This window comes from Rana temporaria, chromosome 6 (genome assembly GCF_905171775.1).
Source record: "Rana temporaria chromosome 6, aRanTem1.1, whole genome shotgun sequence".
NCBI classification, from domain to species: Eukaryota; Metazoa; Chordata; class Amphibia; order Anura; family Ranidae; genus Rana; species Rana temporaria.
Window position 1 is genome coordinate 23,237,720 of NC_053494.1, and position 12,254 is coordinate 23,249,973.

The window sequence follows — 12,254 nt, forward strand, 5'->3', positions numbered from 1 at the left end:
CGCTGCTTCAGCTGGTGACATATCCCCCTGCAAGGGGCACGGGCCTGCTACATGTTGGGGCTAATTCATCAGTAAAGCTTGCAGGCTGCTCACCGTCCATAGACATGAATCATAGCATGGGGAACGGTCGTTAACGAGTCAGGGTAATGCTTTACATTCATTAGGATCTCTTAGAATCGCAGACGTGTTGGGTTTAACAGCAACTTAAAGGGCCAGTAAACTAAAATTCTTATTTTTAATACTGGTCGTTGCACAGACTTAAAGTGAACCTGTGTTTTTTCCCAGTTACAGAGCAACAGGTTCACTTACTGTTAATGAAGAGCGCTGTCTTTACTGGGGAGGTATTTTCCTATGCACAGTTGACTTCCTGCGCAATAATTCCATAGAGCAGTAAGTGTCCGTTGTCTTTTTATTCATCCTCCTCAGAATAAATGAGAACTGCAGCCAAATATTTAATAGAAAACATACATGCAAACTGTTTTTTTTTTTTTTTAAAGCCTATAGCGTGTGAACACACCCAAAAACTCCACCCGGTGCAGAAAAAATGTGCACACACATAAAGAGTGTTCACAAAAACGTGCAGACGGGTGCAACGTCAAGTGGTCCTCCTGTGAAGAGGGACCCAAACCCTGATCCCCCGAGGCGTTAGGCTCCAGACGGGGACTGAGGTACTGTGGTCCGAGCAACCGAAGCCGACACGGACCCAACTTCCTCGGAGGGTCTGCCGAAACAGAACCCTCCCAGTACTAGATGGGGCTTCCCCGAAGGGAGACCCCATGAGAGCAAGTGAACTAAGCCAGAAGGCCATGTCCACCCACTCCCAAGACGTTCAGGGCTGGCCCGAGGACCGGCACCCTAATAATCTCACAGTGAACAAAACGTGCACAAACAAAAATAAGACAAAAACGTGACAAACATAGGCTTAAATTAAATAAAGTGGGGGAAAGGGATAGTGAAGAGGAGAGTGAAAGTGGTGGTCATTGTGTTCAACAATGACCAGGCCCTCCGGCCAGGAATAAAAAATTCCTCCGGTCCTAGCCAAAAGGCCCGACCCAGGAGGCAGGTGCTAAAAAAAGCGTGTATCTGGTGCAGTGACCGTGGTATCTTAAATCAATATGTCCCTCACACACAGTGATCTTCAGATACCCCTGGACTGCCACTCCAGGGGCACATGCACCATAGGCTTTTCCTTCCAAATCTGCCCCCCCCGACCAGCCAGTGCAGCCCTCCACCCCTGCCAGCTAGAGAGCCCTTCAAGGTTTTCTTGGGGAGAACTGCCGCTCCAGTTAGCAGCCCCCACCAATACTAGCCCCTCCAGACCCTCCGTCAACCCGGCGGGTTTGCATGCCCTTACCCCGTCCACTCTCAGGGCAGTACCAGCTCCTCCTACCGGATCGCTGACAGAGATAGCACTTACACGATGATTCTACACTTCCGTGTAGGGGGAGCAGCACTTCTGCTGGATGTCCGCCGACACCTGCTGATTATTAAGGAGAGACACACGATGGAGCCCTGCATATGTTAACAATGCAGAGCTCTATGCTATCAGCAGGGATGTGGATCCTGAAATCCCCGCTGTCATCTCTGGGCCAAAGCTCATTTAAAATGGTCTGTTGCAACGTGAAAAACTGTTCTTTGATCAGTCGAATCGAAATTTGACATTCTTTTTGTAAGAAATTGTACAGCCCATTAAAAGATCAAATAACAAAAGCAGCTTTTGTTGCATCATTCATTCTCAAGCAAGAGCTTCCTCCTGAAGTACTTTTTACTGCCACTAGATGTGCTCTGTTTGATTGCCAGCATCGGGCTCATCTCTCTATCTCTCTTCTCTCTCTTCCTATCAGCATGCTGCTTGTCATCACATAAACTGATTGGCTCCTTGTGCTACTTCTTTCTTACACCCCAGCCCTGCTCTACAAGAGGTTAATACCAGTTAAAATACAGATACTTTTGTACTGCTTACATTTAAAAATTACATTTAGTGATGTAATAATGAATACAGAGCTGCAATGTTGTTTCTTTTATATCTGCCTGGAGTTTAACCTTTAAATGACATAAAACAGTAAGACAGCGAGTGACTCTGTACCAAAGAGCTAACAATCCAGTGGGAGAAAGAGTAGATACACTGGTAAGAGTGTCAGCAATAACCAGTCCAGCTCTTTGGACATACCAGGTACGTCCAAAGAGTGAACATTTCATCACATACTGATCAGGTTGTGTGGGTTTTGTTTAACCCGGCTTAAAAGTGAACGTTTTGCGGCAGCTCCATAGCTGCCAATCACTTTCACAGAGCCAGCATCGCGGTTTCCCCCCTCCTCCTCCTGTAGTTCCTAATCTCTCCTGCTCTTAGTGCCGGTTCACACAGGGGCAACCCGACTTACAGCGCGACGTTGCAAGGCGACTTGGAGCAACTTACAACGCGACTAAAAGTTGCCTCCAGGACAGGCGACTTTGGCTGTGGCCAATCACAGAATAATCAGCTCTGTGGGAGGGGTTTGCCTGAGTAAACTATTTTCTTTTCCTGTAAAGTTGCTTCAGTTAAGACACTGATCCGACTTTGGAGGCAACTTCCATTGAAATGAATGGGTACAAGTCGGATAGAAGTCGCCTTGAAGTAGTACAGGAACCTTTTCTGAAGTCGGAGCGACTTTAGTAGTGTACATTAAGACGTCTCTCATTCACTTCAATGGAATTTCTCATGTCGCGTGACTTGGGGCGACACAAGTCAGATCCCAAGTCGCTGTAGTGTGAACCGGCACTTACCGGTGCCTGGAAACACAAACACCGGCTGGGGGAGAGAGATTGCTGTGAGACCAAGGCAAATCCATGCCTCGATCTCGCATGTAAACAATGAAACCGGAAGTGATGTCACTTCTGGTTTCAGATGCACCATTTCCTGGCCAGCAAAGCTAGGAGACACTTCTACCCAAGCCCACCTGTTCTTGGTAAGATGGTGTGAAGGGCAGGGGAGACATTGGGGTCTCCATAACAAGTAACTGTCTCTTGTGATAGCAATCAAGTAAAAATAAATTAAAAAAGAAAAAAGTGTAAAACAAAAATGAAATTATAATAAAATATATACCGTATATTCTCGAGTATAAACCGACCCGAATATAAGCCGAGGCACCTAATTTTACCACAAAAAAACTTGGAAAAAGTATTGACTCGAGTATAAGCCTAGGGTGTCCATCTGCATGCCTCACTTTGCCTCACTGTGTCCATGCCTCACTGTGCCCATGCCTCACTGTGCCCATGCCTCACTGTGCCCATGCCTCACTGTGCCCATGCCTCACTGTGTCCATGCCTCACTGTGTCCATGACTAGACTGATGTTAAACATGAGAGTCTATGGAAGGGGTGCCCGGCTTCGAAAAATCGGTGCTCCCAAGCCGTTGAGCCCCCGGACATGAAACTTTGCACACTTGTAGATGAGAAATTGGGCTATGTGTGTGCCAAGATCCGGGTCCAGGGAACCTACGACCGGCCGGTATTTGGTCCCCAAACTGACCGGAGAAATTACCGTTTAACATGGGAGTCTAAGGAAGGGGTGCCCGGCTTTGAAAAATCGGTGCTCCCCGGCTGTAGGTCCTCCGGATAACAAACTTTGTACACTTGTAGAGGAAGAGTGGGGCTACATGTGTGCCAAGTTGGGGTCCAGGGGACCTACGGCCGGCCGGTACCGGGTCCCCCAAATTCTGAGAGATCAGTCGCAAAAAGGTGACTCGAGTATAAGCCGAGGGGGGCGTTGCCCCACACACCTGCGCAAACGGGCAGGGTGTGCACGCCTTTATACCACACGTGTGACATATCGCCATGAATGTCGATGTGAGAACAATGGGCCAGATTCGCCGTCGTATCTATTGTTCTATCTATGCGACTGATTCATAGAATCAGTTACGCATAGATAGCCATAAGATCCGACAGGTGTAATTGTTTTACACTGTCGGATTTTAAGATGCAATACCCGGCCGCCGCTGGGGGGAGTTTGCATCGTAAACCAGTGTCGGGTATGCAAATTAGGAGTTAGGGCGATCCACGGCGGTTTTTCGCGTTCGCTACGTCGCCGCTAGTCTAGTTTCCCGTCGCAAAGTTAGTCGTCGTTTTTGGTGCCTTAACTTTACGCAGCACACGTATGTGCTGTATAAAGTATGGCCGTCGTTCCTGCGTCGAAATTTAAAAATTCACGTCGTTTGCGTAAGACGTCCGGGAATCCAAAAATACGCTACGCACGTTGCCGTTCGAAAAAATGACGTCACGTCGCGCAAAGCATGGCGGGTAATTCAAAAGGGAGCATGCGCAGTAGGTCCGGCGCGGGAGTGCGCCTAATTTAAATGGCACACGCCCCTTTGAATTACGCGGGCTTACTCCGGAGGCCGCCGGCGTAGTTTTCATCGCAAGTGCTTTGTGAGTCAGGCACTTGCGATGAAAACTTGCGGCGGTGTAACGTATCTACGATACGTTACGCCGCCGCGATTCTACGTGAATCTGGCCCAATAATTCTAGCACAAGAGCTCCTAGTTAACTCTAAACTGAAGGCTAAAGGCTTTTAAAGCATTGCCTATGGTGATTTATGGGCACCATAGTTTTTGGCATTATCGTTGGCGCACGCAGTTTTAAGACCTGGAATGTTTGCTATCTATTTACTCTATGCAACCTCATATTTTATAATTTAACCAAAAATGGGTATTACATGGTGTGTTTTTGCAGTAAGATTTATTTTATTATAATTTTTCCTGAAAATTTGCGTTTATTAAACAGTTGCGCAAATACCACGTGACACAACAAATTGCAACTATCACCTTTTTATTTTACAGGGCCTCTGCTTTCAGAAATTATATAATGTTCTGGGGGGGTTTAAGTAATTTTATTGGCAAAAATTAAGATTTTTACATGTATGAGTCAAATAAAAAAATATTTCTCTGGAGGCAAACTGGATGTGGTTACTGCAGGTGATAACAAGGTAGGGGGTTGCATTGCAAGTGCCAAAGATGATTTGCTGCCCAAGACTTAAAGTGGTAGTAAAGTCTTTACTACCACTTTTACCTACAGGTAAGTCTATAATAAGGCTTACCTGTAGGTATAAAGAATATCTCCTAAACCTGTACGGTTTAGGAGATATTCCCCTCGCAATGCGCCACTGACTGCAGCGGCGCATGCGCAGCGGGGATCCTTGGCTAGAGGCCCGGCAGCCGCCGGACCTTGCCGGAATGAAGTCTCCCGCGCGCATCGCCACTCCAGCCAATCACAGCGCTGGAGCGGCGATACCCGGAAGACGCGCCGAGGCAAGAATGACATCTCGCTCGGCGTGGACCAGGTAACTTCTACACACCTCGTTCCAAGGTAAGTATTTCATAATGAGCTACTATGCGGTGCATACTAGCACATTATGCCTTTTAGGTGTAAAAAAATAAAAATAAAAATAAATAGTTGCGGGTATACAACCGCTTTAATAATGTCTGTTGGTTACATAGGTAGTACCATGAGATACTATATTGTATTGGTATATAAGCCGCTGTGTTCCAGTAGTAATGCCGTGTGTTGCTTGGGAAGGGTTAAAGAGCGGGGTGCGATTATAGGATAACTCACCACCCACCAGTAGGGTGGGATCCTGACGAGCTCCACAATCCATGCAGTCACTGAGCCCGAGTTTGCTGGCTGCGGAGAGGCCTGGAGCAGGCCCTTCATGGCTGACATTCCAAATTACACTGCCCAGCCCAGCACAAACATCGTGTCAGATTAATGGCTGTGACTTTGACATATCCCAGCCAGGAAACCCCTCCATAAAAACAAAGCCCCACAAGTGCCCCTGGCATCCTGCAAGAGAATTTGTCTGTTTTGGCCCCAAATAATGGAATAAGATTAATCTTCAGCAATCTGACATGAGCAAGAAATTACTTTTTTTTTTTTTTTTTTACTTTTATTACCCATTTTAGCATTCAGGTCATTTGATTTTTGTGCAGTAACCCTTTCCTTTCCACCTAAATTCTTATGAAGATTAGTAGGAGGACTCGATGGTATTGGCTTCAAAATAGCTTAAAGTGAACCTGTGCTTTGCCCATGCCAAGCAACCAGTTCAATGAAGTGTTCACCTCCATATATACTCCCCTTACCTTTGCCATTCCATTCTGCCACCTGAAGCTAGGGGAAATACTGGTACTTCTAGGTAGGGGGACTGTGGCCAAGGGGAGGTGATAGTGTTTCATCACATGGGCCAATGAGCATGTGAGTCTCTCTTTCCTCCAATGAAATGATGGTTGCCTAAATAGCCAGCCACCAGCCACGTCATTTGTGCAAGCCCTGACTAATAGCTGGATTCAGAGAGAGTTACGGCGGCGTAACTTTGAATCTACGCCGTCGTAAATTTAAGCGTATTCTGGAAACCAGATACGCTTAAATTAGGCTAAGATACGAGCGGCGTAAGTCTCCTACGCCATCGTATCTTAGGGTGCATATTTATGCTGGCCGCTAGGTGGCGCTTCTGTTGTTTTCCGCGTTGAATATGCAAATGAGCAAGATACGCCGATTCACGAACGTACGTGCGCCCGTTGCAATTAGTTACGCTGTTTACGTAAGAGATACGCCGGCGTAAAGATAAAGCTGCTCCCTAGGTGGTGCAGCCCATGCAAGGTATGGACGTCGGAACACGCCTATCTTTTTACATCGTTTGTGTAAGTCGTACCCGAATAGGGCAGTGCGTAAGTTACGTTCACGTCACAGGCATTGAGCCGACGTATCTTTGGGCGTAAATACGACGTGATACTGAGCATGCGCGCGCATGTGCCGTTCGTTCGGCCATGCATCTACATGGGGTCAAGCCTCATTTAACTACAACACGCCCCCTACCTGCCTACTTTGAATTAGGCGCGCTTACGCGCGGAGGCAAGTGCTTTGTGAATACAGCACTTGCCTCTCTGACTTACGGCGGCGTAGCGTATATGCGATACGCTACGCCGCCTCAAAGTTAAGCCAGTCTTTCTGAATCTGGCTATAAATCAGTTTAGACCCTAAGCTGGCTATATACTAGTAGAGTTTTGTTAAATTTATAGTTTTAAGGATGTTCGTATGATTTTCTAATTTTTAGTGGGGGTCACATCAACGTTTGTTTTTTGACAAGGAAATTTGAAGGAGCATGATGAAAAAATGTGTGTGGTTTTCTTTCGGGAAATTAGATTCTTTCCAAAATCAAAAGTTAAAAGCAAATTACATTTTCGAACAGTATTCGTCCAGTCATCGTATTTTAGCATGTATGGTAAGCTGATCAGAATTTCAAAATTAAATCTTTGCACACACTACTGGCCATGCCCACTTTTATTGGAGATGGGATAGGGGTAGAGCAGAGGGTGGGGATAATAGAAGCATGCGAAGCAAGCTACACCCAAAGTTGGTGTTGGGTGTGGCCAATTTGTGCTAAAAATGGGGTATGGTTTAATGGTGCCTAGGCCTACTTGTTCTGGGTCAGTTGTGCATAACATGCACAGTGTAGAAGCCAATAGTAAGTAAATCACCTCCCAAATAAAACATACTACCTCCTTTAATACAATTTACATTATGCAGCAACATCCACACACTTGGGACCCCCAACGTTGGAGGTGATGTATTCTTTTTAAAGCAAACACACCTTCGTACACTGGTACTGATTAGTATTCCAGTGTTTCTCTTTTTCCTTAGTCAGCGAATGTGACCCCAGTGGTGACGGAGAGGCAAACAAGGATGCTTTGCAAGCGCCCAACATCCTCCTTATCAACCGATGACAGCACGGACACAGACGGCTAAAAGGTTGTAATATTGCACAATTAAAACCTGTGGCTATCTACAACTAAAAGGCAGGCTTAAAGTGGAGGTTCACCCGAAAAGTTAATTTTTAACATTAGATTGAGGCTCATTTTGTTAAGGGGAATCGGGTGTTTTTTTTTAAATCGAAGCCGTACTTACCGTTTTAGAGAGCGATCTTCTCCGCCACTTCCGGGTATGGGCTGCGGGACTAGGCGTTCCTATTTGATTGACAGTCTTCCGACAGGCTTCCGACGGTCACATCCATCGCGTCACGAGTAGCCGAACGTCGGTGCGGCTCTATACTGCGCCTGCGTACCGACGTTCGGCTGCTTTCGGAAAATCGTGAGTACAGCTTCGATTTTAAAACAACTAGCCGATTCCCCTAGACAAAATGAGCAGGAATCTAAGGTTAAAAAACGTTATTTCCGGGTGAACCTCCACTTTAACCACATGGAACCCACCCCCTTTCCCTAAATTAAAACACAGGACAACTGCTTCTCCCAAATGACCACCCACCCCCTTGCCCTAAACCCTGTTCTCTAGTGTAACATTGATTTACTGGCTCCCGGCCTGCAGGTCACCATCACAAAGAGGAGCAAGGCAGGAAAATAATCCATATCCTTACCTCCTGCGAAAAAGTTTACACAATCCAAGAGGGGAGGGACCAGTAAGACCACATGATAGTGGCGTGTGACATCATCAATAACCCCAGTCAGAGCCAAGAGCAGACACACTCCTCCCCTTTCTCCTATTGCTCTAGGCCAATCACAGAAATGTTGCTAAGATGGAACACCCCACAGCTGCGTGGACTGGGGACACCATTATCAAAGCTGCATAGAAATCGGGGACAAGTTCTTTTAACCCAGGACAAAGTGTTGAACACTTTTTTTCCGGGGACTGCCCCAGAAACTGGTGACATCTGGTCACCCTAGTGCAGAGATGGCGAACCTCGACACCCCAGAACTTTTAGGCATTTGGTATGTCATTTTTTTTTGGGAGGGGGAGCAGAAACCCTCTTTTTAGGGGGTTCCAGCTCCCACTTCCTCCCGGCCGGAACCGCGGCGCCGGAAGGAAGTTCACCTCTCCCCCCTCTCTCTCGGCAATCATCTGGGACATGTCACAGGTCTCAGATTATACACTTTTTTTGTAGCTGCTGACTTTCATATTGGTGGAACTTTGCTTTAAATACATTTTTCCATTGAACGAGAGCGGTGATGTTCTTTTATTATCCTGTCAGCAGGGTGGAGGTGAGTCAGGGACTAAGCTGTGTTGTTTAACTGGAGTGCAGAAAAGTGAGATCACAAGACTAGTTAAGTAGAATTACAAATATGTTGGTAGGTAAGTAAGCTCACATAGAAGTATTCCAATTGTGTGTTAAAGCAGATCTAAACCCACTTACGAAAATCTCATATAAGCTTTAATATCTCATTGTACTTTCAGACGTTGTTTTAAATCTTTTAAAATCCACAGCTTCCATTAAAATAATGCCTGGTGATTGTGCCACAAAGTTTATTTTTCAAGCACTTCCTGTGACAACTGGGGTGACAACCATCTTTCAGATGTGCTCCTGCATTGTGACTCCATCACATGTCCCCTAATGCAGATGACAAAAGTCTGTGCTGACACACATTGGGTTGGCATGGTCCACCATTGGCGCTCTTAGGAAGCCACTCCTGAGCAATGATGTGCAGCCAGTGCTGGAGCAAAATGTATGCAGACAGAAAGTGCCTAAGACCCCTTTCACATTGGGGCGTTTTTCAGGCGCCTTAGCGTTAAAAAAAGCGCCTGAAAGAAGCTGCATCTGCAATCCCAATGTGAAAGCCCAAGTGCTTTCACACTGAGGCGCTGCGCTGGCAGGGCATCAAAAAAAAGTTCTGCAAGCAGCTTCTTTGCAGCGCTTTAGGAGCGTTGAATACACCGCTTCTAAAGCCCCCTTCCCATTGAGGGAGCTTTTTAATGCCAAAGTGCCTGAAAAACGCCCAGTGTGAAAGGGGTCTTAGCGGCGCTTTACCAGCATTTTTCGTGTGCTGGCAGTGTGAAAGGGCTCTGAAAGCACTCAGGCTTTCACATTGGGATTGCAGATGAGGCTTCTTTCAGGCACTTTACAGACTTTTTAAAAAAAATCCTGGCAAACACCGGCCCCCCAGCCTCCCGTTTTACTTACCTGAGCCATGCGTCCCCGGCATCCTCTTCTCCACGGAGTTCTGGTGTTGATTGTATCGAGTGACAGCAGCGCAGCCATTGGCTCCCGCTGCTGTCAATCAAATCCAATGACGCAGGTGCTGTGGGGGACGGGGACGAGTCATACACTCTGCATCTATGGACGCCGAGTGTATGACTCGGGAGCGTGGCCGCAAAGTAACTTGGACTACAGGGGAGTCAGGACGCCCACTAACACACAGCTCCTTTCTCTATCTGCAATGTAGAGAGTGAGTGAGTGAGAAACTTATATAGCGCAACACATGCAAACTAAATCGCCTCTTGGCGCTTAGTATCCATTCCCTGGGTAAACTTTTTTCCCTCAGAAGAGATGGGTTTTGGTTTTTCTTCCGAAGGCCAAGTAGTTCACCTCCAATCGGATGGTGGTTGGAAGAGCGTTCCATAGTCTAGGTCCTTGGACTGCAAATCTTCATTCTCCTTTGGACTTGTATCTGGCTTTGGGTATCTGGAGTAGATTTTGGTTGGTGGATCGCAGAACGCGATTGGGGTTGTGAGCTTTTATTTTTTCGCATAGATATTGGGGGGGGCGTTTCCTTGAACACACTTATGTATTAGACAGAGTGCCTTGAAAGTGATTCTGTCTTTTACCGGCAACCAATGAAGGGATCTCAGAGAAGGTGAGATTGATTCCCATGTTTTTTTTCCAGTCACAAGTCGAGCGGCCATATTTTGAACGACTTGCAGACGAGTGATTTGGTATTTAGGGAGTCTGAGATAGAGGGCATTTGCATAGTCAAGTCTGGAGTTGATAATTGTTCCCACCACGACTGCAATGTCCTCTTTCGGGATAAAGGGGGTGAGTCTGCGTAGTAGGTGCAGCAGATGGTGTGATCCGCTGACTACTAACCCTATTTGTGCATCCATTGTCATGAAGGTGTCGAAAATGACTCCGAGACTTTTGACTTTGGTGCTAGGGGTGATGGTTTTACCCAGAATGGGCGGGGGTGTCCATGTTATTGCGGGATGATTCTTTTGATTGGCGTGAAACAGGAGAAGTTCTGTTTTTGAGCCGTTGAGTTTAAGATAACTCTTCGTCATCCAATTTTCTATCAGAGTAAGGCATTTCTCTAGTCCGAGATAATGATCCTTTTTGTTGCAGATGCGAAAATACAGTTGTGTGTCATCTGCATAAGAGTGGTAAAGTAACTTCTGGTTACTGATGATTTCAAAAAGAGGGCGGAGATAGATATTGAACAGAACAGGCGACAAATGGGATCCCTGAGAGCGTCCTGACTCTCCTGTAGTCCAAGGAAGGGTGCGAGCACGACACTCCACACCAGGGAAAAAGCCTTGCATTACTGTGTGGAGTTACAGACAGAAGAACAGGAAGTGAGGATTTCTCAGAAGAAATAAGAACATTTAAAAGCAAAATGGAAGGATGAGGTAAGTGAAGGAGGACTGCACTAAGGGAAAGGTAGCTATTTAAGATTTTTTTTTTTACCTTTACAACCCCTTTAATGCATTATTAAACACAAGATCTATATAATCAAAAGTAGTTCCATTACTCATCTGCTTACTTAATTGCTATGTTCTTTCATCTTCAGTCCCCTTGTGTCTTTAAAACAAGTACTAACAGATCTACCGTATAGGTCTACACACCAACACACACAGGTGGCACAGATAGGCTTCTGTGTAAAGAGAGTCTGTGTGGGCATTCATATACAAGATCCATACAAGGAATCATGGGTCATGTAGTCCCAACATGTCTGTCCTGTGTTCACAGCGCTCCACAACGCAGGGAAAGTGGCTAGAAAGGCTTACAGTCAATATGTATTGAGGTAAAGAAGATCTTTGGAAGTACAGTAGGGAAAAATAAAATTGTTCAGCTAATGAAGTGGATCTATAGAGAAACATTAAAAAACTGAGTTTAATACTACTTGAAGATGTTTACCTGGAATTTATCCTTAGTGCAACTTTTGGATTTAGTTCCATTTTCCCAAGAGTGGGACACCTCACTGCCTCCATATATCCTTATTTTTATGTCTTTCAGGTTCTTCTTATCCTCAGTGGTAACCTCAGCTTCCTAAACTGGCTCACCATTGTGCCATGTCTCGCCTGTTTTGATGATGCCAGCTTCAGCTTCCTGTTCAGCTCCAAGGATGGGTCAGTCAAACACCAAGTGGCCAAGATCCAAAGACAAGACGCCAGCGGAGGCAGACTTCTGAAAAGTTATGGTAAGCCCATGGGTGGATTAAATTGCAAGTTTATGTATTCTTTGTTTTTGTAAAAGAAGAATTCCACTCATTAATGAAAAGTCCATGT

General features: G+C 46.0%; 1 protein-coding gene across 1 annotated transcript in view; it reads left to right on the forward strand.

Moving 5' to 3' along the window:
- Positions 1 to 12,254, forward strand: part of LMF1 (lipase maturation factor 1) — a 395,063-nt gene that overhangs the window by 322,284 nt on the left and 60,525 nt on the right. Inside the window, exon 7 of the mRNA XM_040356447.1 lies at positions 11,983 to 12,166. Within this exon, the coding sequence (XP_040212381.1) occupies positions 11,983 to 12,166 (184 nt within the window). The remainder of the gene's footprint in view (positions 1 to 11,982; positions 12,167 to 12,254) is intronic.